This window comes from Erinaceus europaeus, unplaced genomic scaffold (genome assembly GCF_950295315.1).
Source record: "Erinaceus europaeus unplaced genomic scaffold, mEriEur2.1 scaffold_826, whole genome shotgun sequence".
Lineage (NCBI taxonomy): Eukaryota > Metazoa > Chordata > Mammalia > Eulipotyphla > Erinaceidae > Erinaceus > Erinaceus europaeus.
The window spans coordinates 21037-46366 of NW_026648215.1; the positions used below are offsets into that span (position 1 = coordinate 21037).

At 40.5% G+C, this 25330-nt stretch overlaps 1 protein-coding gene across 5 annotated transcripts in view; it reads left to right on the forward strand.

Moving 5' to 3' along the window:
- The first annotated feature begins 1210 nt into the window (after positions 1–1210).
- The window catches only part of LOC132536679 (threonine aspartase 1-like), a 33592-nt gene continuing 9472 nt past the window's right edge, over positions 1211–25330 (forward strand). For 3 of the 5 annotated variants that reach the window (XM_060184841.1, XM_060184837.1, XM_060184840.1), the window contains exons 1-4: positions 1211–1329; positions 13158–13374; positions 17169–17236; positions 18444–18512. In XM_060184841.1, the coding sequence (XP_060040824.1) occupies positions 13230–13374; positions 17169–17236; positions 18444–18512 (282 nt within the window). In that variant the 5' untranslated portion in view covers positions 1211–1329; positions 13158–13229. Of the gene's footprint in view, positions 1330–8790; positions 8879–11883; positions 11964–13157; positions 13375–17168; positions 17237–18443; positions 18513–25330 lie in introns of those variants that run through there. The other 2 variants (XM_060184838.1, XM_060184839.1) reach the window with 2 other exon arrangements.

The following is a 25330-nucleotide window of genomic DNA, read 5'->3' on the forward strand; positions in this document are numbered from 1 at the left end:
TTTCTTCCCTCACCCTCCCTCTCAGAAGAGAAAGTTCATTTAGTTTAGTCATTCTTCAGCTTACCATGAATCAGAATCACTTAGAAGACTTGTTAAAAGCATTTCTCGTTTCCCAGTCCCAAAGGTTAATTTTATGTTACATGTTATGTACCAATTGGGTAATGTCTATAATTCTCATTTCTTTTTTTTTAAATTTTTAAAAAAATCTTTGTTTATTGAATAGAGACAGCCAGAAAGCGAGAGGGAAGGGGGAGATAGAGAGGGAGAGAGACAGAGAGACACCTGCCGCACCACTTCACCACTAGCAAAGCTTTCCCCCTGCAGGTGGGGACTGGGAGTTTGAACCCAGGTCCTTGCTCATTGCGACATGTGCGGTCAACCAGGTGAGACTTGACCAGGCCCCAGAATTCTCATTTCTAATACGAGCACAGCAATTGGTCTGAGGACCATACTTTGAGAACTCAACTTTGAATTACTACTGAACACAAGAAAGTTTATATGTGTAGCGGGGCTGGGTGGTGGCTCACCTGGTTGAGCACACGTATTACAATGCGTAAGGACCCAGGTTAGAGCCTCCGGCCTCCACATGCAGGGGGAAAGCTTTGCAAGTGGTGAAGCAGTGCTGCAAGTGTCTCTCTGTCTCTCCCCCTCTCGATTTCTGGCTGTCTCTATCCAATAAATAAAGGTGATAAAAGGAAGTTTATATGTGTTTATGAGTGAAATGACCCATGTTAATTGTTACAAGAAAACACTAGAGGGCTTATTGTTCCTGGGTGTCAGTCGTAGATGTCAGATGATCAAAGAAAGGGCACTTTCATTCTCCCCCAGGCAAGGTTGTCTTCCATCAGCCAAATTCAGCTCAGACAGAATGAATCTTTTCCTACTGTGGGGGCGCCGGGGCTGCAAAGATTAAATGACACCTTAAATGTCAAAGTCGCCATCGATGCAGCTGTCACTTAAAAGCTTAAATGTCATTTAAGCTTTTAAGTGACAGCTGCATCGATGGCGACTTTGATTTCATTCTACACCACATTGCCAGTCGGATCAATGAAACCACGCGTCTGGTTCACTAAAACGCGGACTGAGCTGGGTAGTCGAAGGCGCCTGCGCAGCTCAAAACGAAGCCGCCTCAGGTGACGTTCAGCACCTCCACGTCCAGGTGAACAGCTCGGGTGCAGAGGGCGGAGTCAGAACGCTGCGTGGGCGGATGCTTCCGGGAGCGTGATTACGCCAAAGCCCAGTGGCAATGCTTGACGTCAGCCCCGCTTCCTCACCGTGGCAACGGGTGGGTGACTACTTCCGGTACTCTGAGCTTCGGGACTGACGCGGGTGAGTGTCCCTTTTTCTCACGCTGTCCGCGCCACTGCCGCTGCCTTGCCGCTTGCTTGTGCCCCGGCGCCGTGCGCTCTATCTGGGGTGGCCTTTCTGGGTCGGACGGGGGGCGGCATGCAAGATGCATCTCTAGGGCGTTGCTGAAGGAGGGAACCCAGGACGTCGTCGTCCCTTTGGTCACGCGTGGGGCTCGTGGCGGCTGCCTCCTCGCCTGGGCTTCAGCTCGGCGCTCTCATTTCCCCTCCTGGGAAGGGACCGACCGTATCTCTCTGCGCGCGCGCGGCCGCGGGAGTCCTCGATGCCCTTCACTTGCTTTTGCAGTGGCTGATCTGGGTTTCACAGCAACCGGAGAGTGTACGACTTAATGCTGGGTGATCTGTCGGGGCCAAGGCAGCCCCGTGGTGTCACTGCGGCCTCTAAAGAGTCCCCCGGGGCTGGAGCATTTCCTCCCGTGGAGGTGGAGCAGCAGCAGCAGTAGCAGCAGCAGGAGGGGCGTTGAAAGCAGAGGGGGATGGAAAACAAGCTGGAGGTGCCCTGAATCTAAGATGGCACGTGTTTCAGGAAGGAGGGAGTTCAATTTAAGTCAGCCTGGGAATGGAGAGTATTTAGGTGACATTGTGACTGAGATTAGGCATTTAAGAGAAAGAATTTCACCCTGAGGAAATTTTTGTTTGACAAGACAGCTGTCTTGGGTACAGTTTCGCATCGCCAAAATAATATGTCAGCACACCTCACCCACCGCTAAAACCCCATCTCTCAGTCTTAGGACACCCCTTCCTTCCACATCAGATCGGCTGATATGTGCTTAGGGCTTGTGTTTTACTTTGCCTTTTCTTTTTCTTTCTTTTCTTTCTTTCATTTTCCTTTCTTTTCTTTTCCTTTCTTTTCTTCTTCTTTCTTCTTCTTCTTCTTTTTTTTTTTTTTAAGATTTATATATTAACTAGAGCCATCTGGTACATGCGGTGCCTGGGATTGGACGCAGAGCCACGTGATCCTAAGCCAAGTGCTCTAGTCACTGCTCCCTCCTTCCTCCCTTCCTTCCTTCCTCCCTTCCTTCATTCTTTCCTTTCTTCCTTCCTTCCATCCTTCCATCCTTCCCATATATTTTTTATTATTGGGTGTGGGTAGAGACAAGTTGAGAGAGGATGGGAAGCTAGCGGGAGAGCAGAGAGACACCTGCAGCCCTCCTTCACCACTCGCGGTGGTGGGGGGGACCGGGTTCTTGAACCTGAGTCCTCCTGGTCCCCTTCCCTTTCTTTCTTCCTTTCTTTCTTTCTTTCTTTCTTTCTTTCTTTCTTTCTTTCTTTCGTTCCTCCTTCCTTTCTTTCCTTCTTTCTTTCTTTCTTTCTTTCTTTCTTTCTTTCTTTCTTTCTTTCTTTCTTTCTTTCTTTCTTTCTTTCTTTCTTTCTTTCTTTCTTTCCCAGAGCACTGTTCAGCTCTGGCTTATGATGGTGCGGGAGATTGAACCTGGGACTTTGGGGCCTCAGGAATGAGAGTCTCTTTGCATAACCATTAGGTGGAAGGTCTGGCTTCTGTAATTGATTCTCTACTGAACCTGGGCGTCAGCAGGGACTTCAGAGCCTCAGGCTGAAGTGTGAAACTTTTGTTTGGGCTGGGTAGATAGCATGAGGGTTATTCAAAGAGACTTTTATTCTTTATTCTTGAAAATCTGAAGTCTCAGCTTCAATACCCAATACCACTATAAGCCAGAACTGAGCAGTTCTCTGGTTTAATAATAATAAAATATATATAAAAAGAAAGACTTTTGTGTAACCATTATGTTATCCCCCCATCTTTTCCTTTTAAAATAAGCAGTTACTTTTTTTTTTTTTTTTAACTAGAGCACTAATGAACTCTGGCTTATGATGGTTCAGGGCATTGAACCACGGACTTCAGAATCTCTGCATAACCATTATGGTCCTCTTTTTTTTTTTTTTTTTGTTTTAAATAAAGCTTTTTGGGAGTTTATGGGAAACTGGGGAATGTTATGCATGTATGGGAGCCAGGTGGTGATGCACCTGGTTAAGCACTCACATTACAGTGCACAAGGACCTGGATTCAAGCCCCAGGCAATGGCGCACTTTGTTAAGCGCACACTACAGCGCTCAAGGCTCTAGGTTCAAACCCCTGGTTCCCACCTGCAGGGGGAAGCTTCAGGAGTGGTGAAGTAGAGCTGCAGATGTCTCTGTCTCTCTCCCTCTCTATCTCCCTCTCCCCTCTCAATTTCTCCCTGTCTCTATCCAATAACCATTAAAAATGAAAAAAAACCCAGAAACTTAAAAGTAAAAAAGGTTTTAAATTCACATATAAAAAGCTGTGCATGCTGTTTAGAGAATGTCTGGACAATTTCAGAATATATATATAAAAGGTCACCTATAGTTCTGCTAACTCAGCACTTTGATTTTTCTAAACAATTTTTAGCATATTTTTTAACCTGTTTGATTAATATGTCTTGATGGTTATGCAAAGAGTTTCACACCTGAGTCTCTGAGGTCGCAGGTTCAGTCCTCTGCAACACCATAATTTAGAGCTGAGCAGTGTTGTGGGAAAAATAAATAAAAATAGTGTGTATATAAATACCTTAACAAAACACTTTTTTTTTTGGAGGAATATAAGTCACATATCATAAACTCCACTTCTTTAAACCGTAAAATTCTCTGGTTCTTAATATATTTACTGAATTGTAGGGCAGAGGAGATAGTATAGTAGATATGCAAAAAGACTTCTTATGCCTCAAGCTCTAAAGTCTCAGGTTCAATCTATCATAACACCACAAACCAGATCTGAGCAGTGCTCTGGTGTATGTGTGTGAGAGATTCATTTTATGTTTTATCGCTTTTTATTACTGCTCTGATGTTTTACAAAACCATAAAATTCCAGGGGTGCTGCCTGGGAACCAATGTGGATAGTGCACTGAACTTGTGTGAATGAGGTCCTGAGTTCAATGCCTGGATTCACATGTGCCAGAATGATGCTTTTATTCTCTCATAGATAAATAAATGAATAAATAACAAGCCAAAGTCCAGGAGATAGTTGCTTTTTTTTTTTTTTTTTCATATATGTTCCACATAATAGCAAAACCATCTGGTAGCTGTGCTTTACCTATTTATTATCCGAACACTGCTCAACTCTGGTTTATGGTGGTGCTAGGGATTGAACCTGAGACTTCATAGCCTCAGCAACAAGTGTCTTTTTGCCTAACCATTATGGTGTCTTCCCCAGTCCTCTCTTACTTCATTTAGCAAAATTACCTCTAGTTCCATTCATTTTGTTTCAAATGATACAATCTCACCTTAAAAAAAAAAACTTATTATTTGGGTGGAAGAGTAGATAGCATATTGGTTATGCAAACAGACTCTCATGCCTGAGGCTCCAAAGTTCCAGGTTCAATCCCCCCCATACCACCGTTAAGCCAGAGCTGAACAGTGCTCTGGTAACAAAAACCAAACTAACAAAAAAAGAAAAAATACTTAATTGTTTATTTTGGATAGAGACAGAGAGAAATTGAGAGGAAATGGGGAGATAGGGTGAGGGACATCTTCAGTGCTGTGTTCACTGCTCATTAAGCTTCCCCCCCTGCAGGTGGGACCAAGGGCTTGAACCCCGGTCTTTGTGCACTATAATGCATGTGTTCAACCAATTGTTACCACCTTCATACCCCCCTTTTTAAAAACTAGAATCACAGAGGGTGTTGGGGAGAGGGAATGAGAAAGGAAGAGAAGACAAAAGAGGGGAGAGGAGGGAGGAGGGGAGAGAGGGGGGGATATAAACATAGCACCAAAGCTTCCTTCAGTGTAGTGGGGGCCAGGCTTGAACCTGGGTCTTGAGCATGACAAAGCAACACACTAGCCAAGTGACCCGTATCTACAGTCTTCATTTTTATTTTATTTTTTTAATTGCAGAGTAGTATTTTATTGAATACATATCTCAAATTGGGCACTTGCTTGCTTTTGTATTTTGACTGCAGCTATGAACGAAAGGGTTCATATATCCTTTTGAACTAGTGTTTTCATGTCCTTTGGATGTATGCCTAGGAGTGGTATTGTTGGATCATAAGGTAATTCCGTTTTTAGATTTTCAAGAACTTTCCATAGGATCTGTACCAATTTGCATTACTGTCATCAGTGTATCAGGGTTACTTTTTCTCCAACATGCCTGTGTCTGTAAATCTTAACTTTTTGAGAAACTGCCAGATATTTTCTCAAAGCAATTTGCAGTGGCAGGATATGAAGGCTCTGATTTTTTCATATCCTTACTATTACTCATTGCATTTTTTTTTTTTGGAATATTTTATTTATTGGATAGATACGGAAAGGAATTGAGAGGGGAAGGGGAAATAAAGAGGGAGACAAAGAGATACTACTTCATGAACTCATGAAGCTGCAGATGGGGACTGGGAGCTTGAACTTGGGTTCTTTCACACTGTAACATGTACACACAACTGGTTGAGCCATCACCTGGCCCTCAGCATTTTAAGGATTCATTTACTTATTTAGAGATAGATAGAGAGAGAGAGAGAGAGAGAAAGAATCACAGCATTTCTGTGTCATATATGGTGCCAGGGGTTGAACTGGGGACCTCATGCTTTATTCACTGCACCACACATCATCACCATATTATTATTATTATTATTATTATTATTATTATTATTATTATTATTATGTACCAGAGCACTGCTCAGTTCTGGCGTATAGTGTTGCCAGGGATTGAATATGGGATACCTTTGGTGCATGGAAATATTTTTTGCACAACTACTATGCTATCTCCCCAGCCCACTTTTTTTTTTTTTTTTTTTAAAGATTTACTGGGTGGCTAGGAGTTGGTTTAGTGGATGGGGCATTAAACTCTCAGGCATGGGGTCCTGAGTTCTGTCTCCAGCATCACCTGTGCCAGAGTGATGGCTCTCTCTTTCTCAGAAACAAATCCGAGGATCTTAAGATTGAGAGTCCAGCACCTTTTCTACTGTGCCACCTTTTTGACAGCGAAAAGAGATTTACTGAGGGCAGAGAGGAGGCCGAGCATCATTGGTGGCATATGTGGTACTGGAGATCAAAATCAGGACCTTATGCTTGATAGTCCAGAGGTTTACTGCTAAGCCACTTCCTAGGCCACCTGATTGTCATTAAAAGAAAAAGAAAAAGAAAAAGGAAAAAAAAAATCTGTTAAGAGGGTTTAGAGAGATCAGAGTACTGCTCCAGCATATGTGGTGCAGGAATAGAATAAGGGGACTCTGGCTGCTAAACCATCTCCCTAGGGGTCACAGTTGTCCTGTTGGTTGTGAAGTGGTGTCTCACTGTGGTTTAGGTTTGCATTTCCCCACAACTGATAATTTTAAACCTCACTGTATACCTTTGGACAAACACCCACTTAATTTCTTTGCACTTTTTAAAGTTGAATTGTTTATTTTAAATTTGAATGAGTTTCATGCATAGTCTGGATATGTCTCATCTATTTTGTGGCTTGTAGTATATATATATATATATATTTCTTATCATGATCTCTCATTTTGTGTTTTCTTTTCATAGAAACAGAGAAATTGAGAAGGAAAAACTGCAGAAATGCTTCACTGCTTGTGAAGCTCTCCCCTGGTAGAGGGGGACCAGAGTCATGAACATGATACTTGCACATGATAATATGTACTTTATACCTCGTGAGCTGCTGCCTGACCCCAGCTTTTTAGATTTTGATCTTTGTAGAATTAATTGTTACATATGTTATAAAGAGTTCAACTTCATTGTTTTGCATATAGTTGTCCAATTTCCCTACCTTTATTGGGTGGAGAGGCTATTCTTTCCCTCGTTAAATAGTCTTGGCACCCTGGCTGAAAACCAGTTGACCATAAATGACATAGATTGTCATTTTCTTAACCTTTTCTCTCTTTTAGACATTTAGGTTGCTCCCACATTTTTGTTTCTTTAAATTATCCTATTTAAGCAGCATAGAAGACATACTACCTTTTTGTGTCTAAAGTTATTTTGATAGAAAGTGTTCTCAGGAGTTGAATTATTGGGTCAAAGATGAAATAAGTATGTGTTGGGAGTTCATTTGATAAGGCATGAAATTATTGATGTCTTGATGTTAAGAGCAGCAAATGCTTCATTCTTTAATTGTTGTAGCTTAAGGACTAGATTTCTCTAACAGTCTTTTGCTGTGATGTGGGTGGTTTCTCTAATTTTCTTTCAGTTGTTTTTAAAAGACTAAACTGAGAACAAAATACATCAATATTGGGGGCAAACAGGACATGTGGTCATTTTCTAAATGGCTTAAAGAAAAAAAAGTGTCATTACAGAAGTTGCAAAATAAAACACTCTTGAGAATTCCTACCATGTGCAAGACCTGGGGGTGGAACCCAGACATTACCTTGGCACTGAGGGGAAGCTCAGTAGATTTGGAATGGTGCAGTGGCATTTCTTCTACTTTATCTGAAATGAAAAGAATGAAAAAGTTCACCTTAGAGTGGTGGAATCTTACAAATATCCTTTTCCCTGAGGCTCCCAGTCTGTAAGAGGTATTCTTGGTATTGTTATTTGTGTTGTGTATTCTAGTTCATGCACAGAGTATTTCTGGATACATAGTCTATACAAAATTACACATTATAGGATTCTTGATATTTACTTGTCAAATTTCTTGTCAAAATGGTTACATCAGTTCATGGTAATGGACAATGATAATTAGAAAGATTTCATTTTGTTTGTGTTTCTTTCTTTTTTTTAATTTTCTTATTGGGTAATTAATGCTTTACATTCAACAGTAAATACAATAGTTTGTTAATGCATAACATTTCCCAGTTTTCCATATAACAATACAACCCCCACTAGGTCCTCTGTTATCCTTTTTGGACCTGTATTCTCCCCCCACCCCACTCCTGAGTGCAGTATGCCAATTCCAGTTCAGATTCTACTTGTGTTTTCTCATTTGTTTGTGTTTCTTTGTGCATTCTTCAAAAAGATATTGGCTATCCAGTATCGTTTCTTGTACCTCACACATGCAGATCCATTTCTGGTACCAATAGTAGTCAGAGACGAGTGGTGTTCTGGTCAAATAAGTAAGATAAAATATGTTTGAACTCTGTGAAATCTTTTTATTTTTATTTGTTTTTAAAAATTTATTAGTGTTTAAAAAATGCTTACTTAATGGATAGGGACAGCCAGAAATTGAGAGGGAGGGGGTGATAGGGAGATAGACAGAGACATCTACAGCACTGCTTCACCACTTGCAAAGCTTTTACCCTGCAGGTGGGGGCCGGGGGCTTGAACCTGGGTCCTTGGGCATTCTAACATGTGCATTTAACAAGGTGCACCACCACCCGATCTCTTTTACATTTATGTTGTTTATATGTTTTTAGACAGGTACTGTCTGGACAAAGAGATGTAAGTACTAGGTATTGAACCTGTTAAGTTCTAGTTTTTTATTTTGTGTTACCCAGTTAACTAACTTTCTTCTTATTTTTAATTTATAGAAACAAAAAAATTGAGGAGGAAGGGGGAGATAAAGAGGGAGAAAGAGAGACATCTGCAGGAATTTCCAGTGTTCACTGCCCCCTCAGGTGGGAATTGTGGCCTTGAACTCAGATCCTCACACATGGTAGCTTTTTATTATTTATTTATTTTATTTATTTATAAAAGTGAAACACTGACAAAACCATAGGATAAGAGAGGTACAACTACATACAGTTCCCAACACCAGAACTCTGTATCCCATCCCCTCCCCTGATAGCTTTCCTATTCTTTAACCCTCTGGGAATATGGACCCAAGGTCATTGTGGGATGTAGAAGGTGGAAGGTTTGGCTTCTGTAATTGCTTCCCTACTGAACATGGGCATTGACAGGTTGATCCATACTCCCAGCCTGCCTCTCTTTCCCTAGTGGGGTGGGGTTCTGGGGAATCGGAGCTCCAGGACACATTGGTGGGGTTGTCTGTCCAGGGAAATCTGGTTGTCATCATGCTGCATCTGGAACCAGGAGTAGTGCAGAAGAGTTGGTGGGGGGTGTCTCCGTTCTGTAGATAGCTAATAGGCATATTTTAGTTATATTCCAAAGGGCCTGTGGCTATGCTATTTTTTTTTCCCCCTGAGCCTGAAATCTGATATGCAGGTGGATTCTAGTTATTGTCTGGGGAGATGATGTCATGGTTGGAAAAAGGACCAGAAAGCTGAATCTGGGAAGAGAATAGCTCCCAAATATGGGAAAGGGGTATAAATATTGTTGACTGTAAACCCCATTGATTTGATGTGATCTGGGGCCCATATTCAGCTTAGGAGCCTATGTGACCTCTGCATTCCTGTAGATCTGACTTCACAATCTGTGGTCATGAGTAGGAACATTCCAAGCTGCCCCAATATCAGGACCCATCTTCCTCAGGTGTAGAATAGAATATGTTGTCCAGCCTTCGTTCAGGGGATGGAACATTCTCTACCATTGTTGATCCAAGCTGAGGGCAAGGTCCTTTGGCGGTCCACAAAGGGGTCTATTTTGTTGTTCCTGATATAGATGACCTGTAACAATGGAGAGAGGGATTTATTTGAGATCTAGGCCCATCATATCTTATTTGGGAGTCTCAGGACTCCCTGATTAGGGTCCCAACTAATGGGGTGGCCTGATAGTGACTAAAGAGTCATAGTTAAAGTATGCCAGTCTCTTGCCTTTATTCAGCTTTTGCAGTCCTTGCTTTGATAAGGATTGCTTGGGAGTGAGTGAGGGAAGTATAATAGGAAATAGGTGGGGAGGGTATCTAAGTCTCAGTCAACACTATTTCATTATGAAATTCATACTGACTCACTGTAGACTATTGTGTACTTTTGCTTTCAGGTATATATTTTGTCCTAATTTATGGATGCATGTGAACATATGCCGTATCTTATGGGATCTGGCCTATATCTAGGTTTTGAGACTTTGTTGGGAAGTGAACCACCTGGCATGGAATTAGAGAATCCTATGAAAGGAAAGGAAAGGTCTCACCCGAGTAATGGGTTGACATTCCATGCTTGACATCTCTGGACACAGTCTAAAGTGAAGCATACCAAGGTGGTACTCACTGCATTGATTAAATTGGGAATAGCAGATGCGATATCATTTGGTATGAATTGAGAGAAGCATGCAGGAAAGTGAGCTCCACTCTAGAGGTTCCAGGACTGGGGAAATAATAGGCTCTATAGAGGAAGTGGGAGGTTCCTGCTGTCTTAGGGTTTAAGAAGGTAGTAGAAAAAAAAAAGGCAGTAGATAGTTATTGCTATAATCATCCTATTTGGCAATTGGGTTAACTTTGAAAAATCCCTTTGTTAGGATTTGCTGTATCATACACAACATCACCATAATTTATGTCCTTTGACATTATTTGTATATAGCTGTGCCACCAGTTGCATCTATTCTTCCTGGTCTAAGCTTTTATTTTTATTTTATTATTTTTTAAGATTTTATTTATTCATGAGAAAGATAGGAGGAGAGAATGAACCAGACGTCACTCTGGCATATGTGCTGCCGGGGTTTGAACTCAGGACCTATTGCTTGAGAGTTCGATGCCTTATCCACAGTGCCACCTCCCAGACCACCTGGTCTAAGCTTTTAAGAGAGTCAACATATCAAATACTCAGCCTATGGTTTGTGCAGTAAAAAGTTTGAAACATTGAATCAATTTTTCTCCTCTCATATTAAATAGTGATTTATATGACTACAGATTAATAGGATTAATATTAATACCAATTTACATTCCCACCAGCAGTGCAGAAGGGTTCCTCTATCCCCGTAGCCTTTCCAGCATTTGTTGCTGCTGTCCTTTTTGATGTATGCCATTCTCACAGGGGTGGGGTTGTATCTTAATATTGTCTTTAATTGCATTTCTCTGACAATCAGCAACCTGGAGCAATTTTTCATGTGTTTGTTAGCCTTTTGGATCTCTTCTGTAGTGAATGTTCTGTTCATATCCTCTGCCCATTTTTGGATGGGGTCATATGCTTTTTTGTTACTAAGTTTGCTGAGCTCTTTGTATATTTTGTTGATTAGTCTCTTGTCTGATGTATGACATGTGAAGATCTTCTCCCATTCTGTGAGGGCTCTCTTTATTTGTGTGATAGTTTCTTTGGATGTGCAGAAGCTTTTCAATTTGATGTAGTCCCGTTGGATTTGTTTCTGCTTTAATCTTCCTTGCAATTGGGTTTGTATCATCAAAGATGTCCTTGAGGTTTAGGTGGGAAAGTGTTCCACCAATGTTTTCTTCTAAGTATTTGATAGTTTCTGGTCTAACATCCAGGTCCTTGAGCCATTTGGAGAGTTAATTTTTGTTTCTGGTGAGATAAAATGGTTCAGTTTTATTCTTCTGCATGCTTCAACCCAGTTTTCCTAGCACCATTTATTGAAGAGAGCCTCCTTTCTTCATTTAATACTTTAGGCCCTTTTATCAAAGATTAGATGTCCATAGGTGTGGGGGTTTAGTTTTGGGCCTTCAATTCTGTTCTCATTGGTCTGTATGCCAATTTGTGTTCCAGTACCAGGCTGTTTTGATGATGATGGCCAGTTAACTAACTTTATTCTTATTATTTTTAATTTATAGAGACAAAAAATTGAGGAGTTAGGGGGAGATAAAGAGGGAGAAAGAGAGACACCTGCAGCAATTTCCAGTGTTCACTGCCCCCTCAGGTGGGAATTGTGGCCTTGAACTCAGATCTTCACACATGGTAGCTTTTTTTTTTTTTGTCTCCAGGGTAATCGCTGGGGCTTAGTGCCTGTACTACGAATCCACTGTTCCTGGAGACCATCTCTCTCTCTCTTTTTTTTTTTCATTGTTGTTGTTGCTGTTATTATTAATGTTGTTGCTGCTGTGGTTGGATAGGACAGAGAAATTGTGAGAGGAGGGGGAGGTGGAGAGGGGGAGAGAATGACACCTGCAGACCTGCTTCACCACTTGTGAAGCGGCCCCCCCCCTTGTAGGTGGGGCGCAGGGGGCTCGAACCAGGATCCTTGCATCAGTCTGCACTTTGTACTATGTGCACTTGACCTGGTGTGCTATCACCCAGCCCCCACATAGTAGCATTTTTAAGGGGCTGGGAGTTAATCTCACATGGTAAAAGTCACATTACCATGTGTGAGGACCCAGGTTTGAGCCTCTGGCTACATGTGAGCACCTTGGAAAGGGAAAGAAGCTTTGTGAATATTGGGGTATTAATATGTTGTCTTTCCTTTTTCTGTTTCTCTGTCTTTCATATTATATCAGAAAATAAAAGTCTGCCAGGAGCAGCAGATTTGTGTGGTTGTGAAGCCCCAGTCAAAAAACCTCGCTGCAAAAGGCATAAAAGTTACCTATGGGGAGGGGGACTTTATTTATTGTGATGTATTCTTCAGGAAAGCCCTTCATCTTCAAGTTCTGATACCTAGTTACAGACCTAGACATGTTTCATGTGATTTGGTTTTTGTCTCTCTGAGTCTTGGTTTCTTAACTCATTAAATGGTTAGATTGGAAAAAGAAAAAAGAAAGATCAAATTCAATATGTTATTCATGATTGAAAGAACCTAGTTGTCTTTTTTTTTTTAATTCTGATGATTTTTAGGAGTTTTACTGTTCCAGATTGAGTAAAGGATAAAGAAAGAAAGAAGGAAGGAGGGGAGGAAGGGAGGAAAGATTTTGTGTGTGTGTGTGTGTGTGTGCTGGGGAGGTAGCATAATAGATAACATTGGATTGTTAAATTCAGCCCCAAGCATTGCTTGTACCAGAGTCATATTCTGGTTCTCTCATAAATACTTTTAAAAGAAAAAAAAAGTTACCTTTATTTAAATTTGTACATTATATGTGTTGGTGGAAAGAAATTCATACCATCTTTGCATGTCTTCCTCTAGGGTGATTTCTCCCACAATTACTTTTGGGTGGAAGTATGCTCTTTTCCCATTAGAAGATGGTAATCTCGGAGAATGACCATGGAGAAGGGGATGAATTCTGGAGAAGGACTGCCATCCAGATCATCTCAGTTTTCACCTGTTAAAGTAACAACCAAAGAGTTGGAAGCAAAGCAGTCCTACAAAGAGAAACGTGGGGGTTTTGTGTTGGTCCATGCAGGTAAGCACTAAGTGGGTAAATTGGAGATGAAAGTAATTATAGTTCTTTTATTTCTTACCTTGAGAATTCACACTAGAGGAGGCAAACTACTGAGAGGAGTTTAAACCAGCTTGGCTTAATGTATAATTAGGGCCTCCAAGACTCCTCCCTAATGGACAGGCTTTTTTTTTTTTTCTTGCATAACCATTACACTATTTCCCCAGACCCTAGCACATATAGATTAGAAAGCTCTATTTTTGTTTTTTAGCACTACCCAAGACTTGCCTGAATGTCAGTCACTTGAATATAAAGGTTATTGATTTTTCTTTCTTTGTTTTTTTTCTTTTAAGATTATTTTATTTTGATTTTATTTTTTAAAATATTATTTGTTTTCCTTTTTGTGGCCCTTGTTTTTTATTGTTGTTGTAGTTATTGTCGTCGTTATTAGGACAGAGAGAAAAGGAGAGAGGAGGGGAAGACAGACACCTGCAGACCTGCTTCACCACCTGTGAAGACACTCCTCTGCAGATGGGGATCTAGGGGCTCGAACCGGGATCCTTACACAGGTCCTGCTTCGCGCCATGTGCACTTAACCTGCTGCGCGACTCCCTCTTCTCTTTCTTTTTTTCCCAGAGCACTGCTTAGCTCTGGCTTATGGTGGTGCAGGGGACTGAACCTGGGACTTTGGAGTCTCAGGCTGTGAGAGTCTCTTTGCATAACCATTATACTATCTACCTCTGCCCTGTTATTGATTTTTCTAATATCTCTGCACCACCTAGATTGACTGCTTAATATTAGAAAAACTAAACACTTTGTACTTCAATTTTATTGAGTACACGTTGAGGTGGCAGTCGTTGCGTTGGTTAGGTTGTGATGGATTGGGAGAGGCATACGGGAAAGTGGGCCCTATCCAAGGGTTCCAGGACTGGGGGAAGTAGGGGCTCTATAGTGGAGATGTGAGGTTCCTGCTGTCTTAGGGTTCAAAAAGACAATCGATAGTTAATGTTATCATCACATTATTTGTTAATTGGGTTAACTTTGAAAAGTCCTTTTGTTATGGTTTGCTGTACAGTACCCAGTATCTTGTATATAGCTGTGCTATTGGATGCTTCTGATCTACTTGGTCTAGGCTTTTGAGAGAGTCCGCATATCAAATACACAGCCTATATATTAAAAAGATTCAATTTGTGTTTTGAAAAACTTTGAGACATACAATTGATTTTCCCCCTCTCATATTAATTAACTAGTGATTTATATGACTACATTTTGCTAGGAGTGTACATAAACACCATTCCCACCACCAAAAGACTGTGACCCATCCCTCCCGCCCACTCCCACCCCCCACTGGCCCAGGAAGCTGCATGTCTACCCCTCACCACAGGGTTTTTACTTTGGTGCCCTACTTACAATTTGGTCAGGTCCTGCTTTTAGTTTCCCTTTCAGATCTTCTTACTCAATTTCTGTTGATGAATGGGATCATCCCATACTCATCTTTATCTTTCTGACTTAGCTCACTTAACATAATTCCTTCTAGCTCTGTCTAAGATGGGTCAGAGAAGGTGGATTCATTGTTCTTGATAGCTGCATGGTAGTGTAATTTCATGTTAGAATACATGTGTAGACCCAAATAAGGATCGGTAAGGTCAAGAGATAGAGGGCTTTTTTTTTTTTTTCTTTTGGTGCTAGGGATTCGTCCATGATACCATCACTGAGTGGCTTTACTGGGGACCAGTGCTTTCATTGTTAACATTTTATAGAGAAAGGGAGTAAGAGAAGAGAGGAGAAAGCATGACTTCACCATCTGAAGCTACAGTGTTGTTACCCATGGTGGGCTCTACTCTAGGGCATTGTACATGATAAGACATGTCTTCTCCTGAATGAGCTATCTTCTGACCCTTGGATGTAGTTCTTAACTTTCTTTATTTTGGACCCCTGTATAGCCTTTGGAGTGTGATGGTTCAGAACTTTGCTGAAGAGCTTGAGTAGAAGGGCCAGTTGGTGGTGCACCTGGTTAAGCACACACATTACAGTGCTCAAGGATCTGGGTTCAAGTCCATGGCCCCCACCTGCAGGGGAAAAACTTCATAAGTGGTGAAACAGGGCTGCAGATGTCTCTCTTTCTCTCTCCTTATCTCCCCTTCCCCCTGTAAATTTCTCTGTCTCTACCCAATAATAAATAAATGAATAAATAAAAAAAAAAAGTGCTTTGGTTAGAAATTTAGTTATCTTCACTTATTAGGGCGCTTACCTTGATTTTTTTTTTTTCTAATTTACTTATTTATTTTATCAAAGCACTGCTAAGCTCCAGCCTGATGCTGGACATTGAATCTGAAATCTTTGCCTTAGGCATGAAAGTTTTTTTTTTTTTGCATATCCACTATGTGTATTGAGATAGTCCTCAAATATCTTTTTTTTTTTTTTTTAAGTTCAGGGAAAAAACTTATAGTGGAGAAATATGCTACTGGTGTGTGTGTGTGTGTGTGTGTGTGTGTGTGTGTGTGTATAGCATTGGGTCTTTAAGAATGCAGAAATAGTTCCCTACTAATCTTGGGCTGGCTTTTTCATTCTTTAAATTTCAGAGAGAGGGAAAACTTCCTATGGAGCTTTCCCTAGTTTGTTTGTTTGCTTCTTTTTTTTTTTTTTAATTTATAAAAAGGAAATGTTGTGCACAGGCCACGGAGATGAGAGAGAGAGGGTCCGGAGTGAAGAGGAAACACAAATCTTTATTTGCGCTGGCACCTCAGAGTTGGGTGCTAGAGTGGAGGTAGCGAAAATGGCCGCCTCACGCAGTTACCTTTCCTGCGTCTGAACACCGGAGTGAGCGCTGGCAAGAGAGCTACATGCGGAAGAAGAAGGGCTTTAATAGGAGTAGCTTTCGCAAGAATGGGAAGGGGGAGGAGTAACCATAGCACTCCAGGATAGGATAATAACTCTCATGAGAATGGGAGGGGAGTCAGTAACCAAAGCACTCCAAATATTGCGGGGATATAGACAATGCCCTGAGGGCACAACATGGCTGAATGGGCACTCCGAGAATGTCCCAACTCTCGCGGGAACTAGCAGTAGCCTGAGGGGACAACATGGCAGATGTGACTGCATCGGCACAATTTCCCAGCAAGGAAACATTGACAAAACCATAGGATAAGAGAGGTACAACTCCACACAGTTCCCACTACCAGATCTCTGTATCTCATCCCCTCTCCTGATAGCTTTCCTGTTCTTTAACCCTCTGGGAGTATGGACCCAAAGTCATAGTGGGATGCAGAAAGTGGAGGGTTTGGCTTCTGTAATTGCTTCCCCGCTGAATATGGGCATTGACAGGTTGATCCATTCTCCCAGCCTGCCTCTCTCTTTCCCTTGGGTAGGGCTCTGGGTCTTTTTTCTTTTGATAGTACTTTTTTAGACTTTATTTATTTGATACATACATGGAAGGAAGAAGAGGAGAAAGAGAGATACCAGCAGCACTGCTTCATGATTTGTGAAGCTTTCCTTCTGCAGGTGGAGACCAGGGGCTTAAACCAAGTCTTTGTGCATGGTAATGTATGTACTTAACTGTGTGTGCCCTTCCCAGTTCCCTTCCCTTGGTTTTATGGCACCCCAATATGATGTTGGATTCCAAAGCCAGACCTCTCACATTGTAAGGTGCATGCTCTACTGGTGAGTTATCTCCCAGCTCAAAGAGCAATTTGTTCCATACAGTAGACCAGTAGTATTACTTTAATAGAATACCAGTTTGTATAAACTATTTATATGATATTAAAACAACTCTTATTTTTATGCTAATAAACAATTACTGTATCTCCCCCTCACTGTAGGTGCAGGTTATCATTCTGAATCCAAAGCCAAGGAATATAAACATGTATGCAAACGTGCTTGTCAGAAGGTATGAACTGCATATGTATGTCTGAAACATTTTGATCATAGTCATAAAGTGTCTTTCTGCCTTGATATTAAAAAAGTTTAAGGTTTGATTTGTAAGGCAGTTTGTGGTTTGGACTACTAAATTATTTTGTTCATATTATGGCATCTTTTTGTGTATTCTGGTTTGTATTTTGTATTTTCCAAATTATGCTTAGATCTTTTACTTCTTTCCCCAGAGTAAAGTCCGTGTTTTTTCAATTGTCGACACATAATCATGTATCTTTTAATCTTTGCATAGGCATTGAGTTCTATAAAATGGGTATAGAAAGCAGCTCAGAAGCAGCTGATACGTCTTCTTATGAAGGGAAGAAAAAATAATAAGAATTAAAATGAATGCTTTCCATAGGGAGAGTATCCTGTGCCTTTCTCTTCTGTTTTTCAGTATATAGTTTGTATCATAACAAATTCATTATCATTCTTGAGTTTTAGCTTTGCTTCGTATACTTAGCTGTACTTTTTTGGCTTTTGAGGTTTTGCTAAATTGTTGAATAACTAATGTGGAAGCATGAGTCAACTTGAAAGAATATTTTTTGTTTTTATTCTAACCATATTCTTTTCAGGCAAAGTTCCCATTACTGTTTATGCAAATATGTTAATTATATTGAAATGTTTTTTCTCTTATTTGGTTTACATGTATGTACCATTTAAAAGAATGACTCTAATGGACTGGGAGATTGTGTAGTGGAGGGAGGGAGAGATATGACACAACCACTCCACCATTCATGAAGCTTTCCTAGTACTGGAGCTGGAACACAGGGATTAGTACCTGGTCACATGCATGCTATTAAATGATCTCTCTTACAAATTATCCTGAATGCAAGCAAGCACTTGCTTATTTTAAATCTAAATATAGTTTTTTAAAAAAGATTTTATTTATTTATTTATTTATGAATGAGAAAGATAGGAGGAGAGAGAAAGAACAAGACATCACTCTGGCACATATTTTGCCAGGGATCTAACTCAGGACCTCATGCTTGAGAGTCCAAAGTTTTATCACTATGCCACCTCCTGAACCACAGTAGTTTTATGTTTTAAACTATGGTATGGAACTAGTAATTACTTTTCACGAACTCTTAAGTGTCTTTCACATTCTGAGTCTTTGAAACATTTCTGGTATGTTTGAGAACCTGTCACTTTTCAAAGAGTAATCTGACCCCTTGGTTTTATAGGCAATTGAAAAGCTACAGGCTGGTGCTCTTGCAACAGATGCAGTGACTGCAGCTTTGGTGGAACTTGAGGTATTTTCTCTGTTTGTGTTTGTGAGCTTATGGTTATTACTCTTAAATGACATGAAACTGTTGAGCTAGTCAACCATGAATTATATGATCAGTGTTTTACAACAAAATTAACAAAACTGTGAAGAAACTTGTGATATTATTAGGTTTTTTTTCATTGGAATCATCTCTAGTTGATAAAAGTTGATTAATTCCTTTTGTGTTATGAAAATAAAAGTTCCTGGTGATTTGTAGTTTGTCTGAATGTTTTCAGTAGGAACATGTCTGATGTTAACTCATAAAAGCAGTATGTATTCTATTAAGACATTAAAAAAAAAAATCCCAAAGTTCCAGTTGTGTAGACAGGAAAACTGTTAAATGGACAGGAAATTCCTTAAAAACCTAATACTTAGGTACTGGGAAGATAACATAGTGGATATGAAAAAGACTTTTTATGCCTGGAGCGCTGAAGTCCCACAGTCAATCCCTGGCACTACCATGAGCCAGAATTGAGCAATTCTCTGGTAAAACAAACAACCTAACGTTCTGGTACTTAGTTTCCTGAAGCTATGCTTTGTGAGCTTTGCAATTATTAAGCTGGTGTCCTACTAATTGCAAGCATTGAAGAATTCACTGAGGGGACTCAGATTTGCTGTAATTGCTTGTATACCAGAGTGAGAGGATCTCTGTCTAGAAACTTGGGCATGAATTTGCTCAGGTACTGTTGAGCTCTTTAGAATACTGTTTCAACTTGATCCTAGCATAGTTAAGGAAAATGAAATTAAAAATGGCCTCTTTGTCTATGAATAAAAAAGGGTGTGGGGTAGACATTGGTTCAAGGAATGTAGACTGATGAGCACAAGTGACACCTTAGCCAAGTGGCCTGGCAGTGCTGCACCCAGTAAAGTACATGCATTGAAAACAAAAAGGGAAATAAACATAATCGATAGAAACTTTTAAACATAATTGATAGAAATACTTTTGTTTTTGAGGCATCTGACTTAGGGTTATGTGGTTCCCGCGTATTGTGGCTAATTCATCTTTTAGCTGACTCTATCAGTCATTAGCTATGTATCTCTGGACACCTCACAGCTATTCCTTAACTCAGTTTTCTTATTTATAATGTGGATATAGTCAATTCTTATGTCATAGAGTTGTGAAGATTAACTGGGTTAATACATGACTGTCACTTAGAGCTGTGTGTGGCACATAGTAAGCATTTCTTAACTGGCAGTTATTATGAATATTAGGTATTCTGGCAATATAGATGAGGTAAATATAGTACCTATTCATGATAAGTTATTTTTTAAATATGTATTTATTTATCTTAAGATTTATTTGTGAGAAAAGGGTGGAGGGAGAGAGAGAGAGAGAGAGAGAGAGAACACGAACATTCTAGAACATCACTCTGGACATGCAATGACAAAGACTAAACTTGGGACACCATGCTTGAGAGTCCATTGCTTATTCACTGAACCACCTCCCAGACTATCAAGTTTTCCTATCTTTTTTTCTAAGTTGACTTAATAACGATCGATAAGTCTGTTGAATAAGGAGTACAATTCCACACAATTCCCACCACCAGAGTTCCACATTCCATTCCCATTCATTGGAAACTTTCCTATTCTTTATCCTTCTGGGAGTATGGACCCGGGATCATTATGGGGTACAGACGGTGGAAGGTTTGGCTTCTGTAGGTTTGGCTTCTGTAATTGCTTCCCTGCTGGACATGGTTGTTGGAAGGCAATGACAAGTTTTATGTTAAAGAAAGGTTAATTGTATATTATGGATAGACAAGGGAAGGGGTAATAGATAATGATTATGCAGAGACTGTCAATGCCTGATGCCCCAAAGTCCTAGTACTACCATAAGCCAGTGCTCTGGCTTAAAAAAAGGTGGGGGGATGGCTATGAAATGTAAGAAAGGATTAATGTACCCAATCTTTTAAAAAATCTCTTTAAAAGTTTTAATTGAGGAACTTTAAAAAAATATTTACTGGATAGACACAACTAGAAATTGAAAGGGAAGGGATATATATATGTATATGTATAGAGACAGAGACAGAGAGACAGAGAGAGACAGACATCTGCAGCCCTGCTTCACCACTTGTGAAGCTTTCCCCCTGCAGGTGGGGAGTGGGGACTTGAACTTGGCTCCTTGCACACTAACATGTGCGCTCAACCAGGTGCGCCACCACCCGTAACCCTGAGAAAATGTTTTACAAGACAGTTGTTGTCTCAGGGATACAATATCATCTCTTCAAAATATATACCAGTACACATCCCTCCTCCACCACATGGCATAGTACTCTAATCTACTCTCTCTCTTTCTTTCTTTCTTTCTTTCTTTCTTTCTTTCTTTCTTTCTTTCTTTTTTTTTTTCTTTTTTCACCAGATCACTGCTCAGCTTTGGCTTAAGGTGGTGATGGGGATTGAACTTGGGACTTTTGATGCCTCAGGCACAACTTTTTTTTTTAGCAGAATTGTAATCTTTTTATTTATTTATTTTAAAAAGGAGACATTAACAAAACCGTAGGATAGGAGGGGTATAACTCCACACAGTTCCCATCACCAGATCTCTATATCCCATCCCCTCCCCTGATAGCTTTCCCATTCTCTATCCCTCTGGGAGTATGGACCCAAGGTCATTGTGGGACGCAGAAGGTGGAAGGTCTGGCTATTATGTTATCTCTTCACCTCCATAATCTGATTTTTTAGCCCTCTTCCCCCACTCCTGTTTGTATCCTCTGATCTGTTGATATAAGCCAAGAGTTTACTATTGTTTCACTCTGTCCCAATTTTTTTAAAAAAAAATTTATTAACGATTTAATAATGATTGATGAGATTGTGGTATAAGAGGGGTACAAGTCCATACAATTCCCACCACCAGAGTTCTGTATTTTGTCCCCTCCATTAGAAGCTTTCCTATTCTTTATCCCTTTGGAAGTATGGACCAAAGATTTTTATGGGATGTAGAAGGTGGAAGGTCTGGCTTCTGTAATTGCTTCTTCATTGGATATGGGCATTGACTGGTCAATCCATTCCCCTATTTCTGTTTTTTATTAGTGGGGTTGGGTTCTAGGGAGGTAGGGCTCCAGAACACATTTGTCAGTTAGTCTGCCCAGGGAAGTCAGGTTGGAGTCATGGTGCCATTTGCAACTTGGTGGCTGAAAAAAATTAAGATATAGAGCAGAATTATTTAATAATCAGGAATTAAAGGTAAGAATATAGCAGGTGAGGTTTGGGGTCTTCATGTTGGAAGAAGCCAGGAAGTCTATTTTAGGTATATTCCAAGGGGCTGGTGACTTTACTAATTTTTACCTGGGCTGGACAGCTAACATGCAAGTGGGCTAAAAGTATTGTCTGGGAGAATTGTGTTAGAGGTGGGATTAGTACCAGAAGGCTGGATTAGGACAGAGAGTAATTCCCAAATATGGGAAAAGTACATACATATAGTTAAGTTTAAAACCCCATCGATCTGACCTGTGGCCCCTGTCTGTATTTAACACAGGAGCCTGTGTAACCTCTGCTTCCCTGTCAGTCTGAGGTCACATTCCATGGTCATAACTAGGAGTATTCTTTTTTTTTTTTTTTTAAATTTTTTTCCCCTTTATTGGGGGATTAATGTTTTACGGTCGACAGTAAATACAGTAGCTTGTACATGCATAACATTTCTCATTTTTCCACATAACAATACATCCCCCACTAGGTCCTTTGTCCTTTTCTAGGACCTGTACTCCCCCCCCCCCCTTCACCCCAGAGTTTTACTTTGGTACAGTACACCAGCTAGGAACATTTGAAGCTGCACTCACTTCAGGACCAGTCTTCCTCAGGTGGCAGAGTATATTGATCCAGCCTCTCTTTGGAGAGTGGGGAAGTTTATACCATTGTTGTTCTACATTGAGGGCAAGGTCATGTAGTGGCCCATAAGAGGGTTTATGATGTTCCTGCTGGAGATGACCAGTGATGGTGTAGAGACGGATCTGTTGGAGGTTTAGGCCCAACAGAGATCCTTACAGCTGGTCCTTGCGCTTTGCAAAAAGCCACATGCTCTTAACCCTGCCCTACCGCCCAGCTCCCATAGCTCTCCATTTTATATATGTAGTCTCACCTTTAAGTTCTTAGGGTCTCATTTTCCCTTTCATACCTGTCCAGTTGATCTATTCATATTATCTGTGTCTTGTTTATTTCTTTTGTCTTCCTGTCCTTTTAGCCTTTTGAAATGTATTTCTCTTAGGGAAATGTGTGACAATAGTCCTGTATATCAGCATATCTTCAATAAAATGATAGTGTTGGAAACAAATTTAAGATACTCGTAAGTAAAAATAAGTAAAGTCTTTTTACCAAAAATTTTTATTGTGGGCTCACGTGGTGGCATACCGTGTTAAGTGCACATAGTACGAAGTGCAAGGACCCATGCAAGGATCCTGATTCGAGCTCCTGGTCCCCTACCTGCGGGGAGTGGTGAAGCAGGTCTGCAGGTGTCTTTCTCGTTGCCTTTCTATCTTCCCCATCTCTCTCAATTTCTCTGTCCTATTAAAAAAAAAAAAAAAAAGAAAAATGGCTGCTGGAGCAGTGGATTCATAGTGCAGGCACTTAGCCCCAGCGACAACCTGAGAGGCAAAAACCAAACCAAACCAAAACAAAACAAAAAAGTTGAGAATCATGCTTGTACTGCCTCCTGCAGTTTTAGTTGACTTGAATAGTTGTTAAACATAAAACTATTAAACAAGGGGAGATTTTTTCAAATAGAGCTCAAGTAAGGTATTATAATAGTTTGGCTCAACTGAATAATTTGAAAAGTAAGATTCCAGTGACATGACTGTGGTGTCCTTGATAGAGTATACATGCTACAATGTGCAAGGACTGAGGTTCAAGTTCCTGGTTCCCTTCTTCTGGGAGGGGAAGCTTCACAAATGGTGAAGCAGTGCTACAGGTGTCTCTCCCTCCCCACCTCCTTTTTTCCCCCTCCAGGGTTATTGCTGGGGCCTGGTGCCTGCACCATAAATCCACTGTTTCTGGAGGCTCTTTTTTCCCTTTTGTTGCCCTTATTGTTTTATCATTGTTGTTGTTGTTATTGATATCATTGTTGGATAGGACAGAGAGAAATGGAGAGAGGAGAGAAAGACGGGGGAGGGGAGAGAAAGATAGACATCTGTAGGCCTCCTTCACTGCTTGTGAACTGACCCCTCCCTGCAGGTAGGGTGCTGGGGGCTCGAACTGGGATCCTTAGGCTGGTGCTTGCGCTTCGTGATATGTGCGCTTAACCCACCCGACCCTTTCTTTTCCCCCTTTTATCCTCTCTCCTTTCTTAGTTTATGTCTCTATCCAAAATAAACAAATAAAAAAAAGGCAGATTCTAGTATTTTCTATACTTGAAAAAATAAGTAAAATATTATGTCCTTTTAGCCTAATGGAAAGTTCCAGAGTATTGATTTATACTGTGTTATGTTTGAGAGTAATTGTATTTTATTATGATTGATCTTGTCATATTTATTTATTTTTTTCTATTTTATTTGATAGGACAGAGAGAAATTGAGAGGGAAGGGGAAGATAGGGAGAGAGAGAAAGATAGACACCTGCACACTTGCTTCACCTTTTGTAAAGTGTCTCCCCTGCGGGTGGGGAGTGGAGGCTTGAACCTAGGTCCTAGTATATAATGTATGCACTCAGACAGGTGCACCACCATCTGGCCCCATCTTATTTATTTAATAGGTGTGGGCAATCATTAGATCTTTTCATTTTTTTGACCTTGGGACATACTTTTAGGCTGAAAACAACTATTTCTATAATAAAACCGTTTTGTAAACTGCATTATTAATGCCTGGGTGGTGGTGCACCTGGTTAAGCACACACATTACCATGTGCAAAGAACCTGGTCCTAGCCCCTGCCCCCCATCTGAAGGGGGAAGCAATGAAGCAAGTACTACAGGTGTCTCTGTCTCTCTTCCTATGTCCCTTCCCCCCTCTTAATTTCTCTCTGTCTTATAAAGTAAAAGGGCAAAAAAGTAAAAGAAAAATGGCCTCTGGGTGCAGTGGCTTTTTTGTGTAGGCACCAAGCTCCAGCGATAACTGGTGTCAATAAATAAATAATAAAAAAATTAAAGAAGGAAACTGCATCATTACTATTTAGGAAACACTAAAATTTGTTGAATTTCCTTGAACATCTGACTGTGGACTGAAATGGTTGAATGTTCAAATTGATTTGAAGGAGAATTTGAGCTTGTATTTTTGTAAATATGCACATTTTTATTTATATAAATAGTGAAACATACTGATCTCAATACTGTAAAAGATGAAATATGAAAAGGAAGAATATTTCTTTTTTAAATATTTATTCCCTTTTGTTGCCCTTGTTTTATTGTTGTAGTTATTATTGTTATTGTTATTGCAGTCATTGTTGTTGAATAGGACAGAGAGAAATGGAGAGAAGAAGGGAAGATAGAAAGGGGGAGAGAAAGATAGATACCTGCAGACCTACTTTACCGCTTGTGAAGCGACTCCCCTGCAGGTGCGGAGCCAGGGGCTCGAACCGGGATACTTACGCCAGTCCTTGGGCTTTGTGCCACATGCACTTAACCCATTGCGCTACCACCTGACTCCTGGAAGAATATTTCTATATAAAGCAACTGTGTGTATGTGTGTACATGTATGTATTACGTGTGTACATGTATGTATCAGTCACATGCTTATGCAGGTTACCTAAACACGTTATTTTTGAGCTTTTTGTGGAAACAAATTTCCTTGTGTTTTCTTGTCTACCACTGTAGACAAGTAGCAAGTGGAATTATCTTAAGGCTTATATCTGGGCATCTGCAGGAAAGTTTTCTTCATTGAAATGGG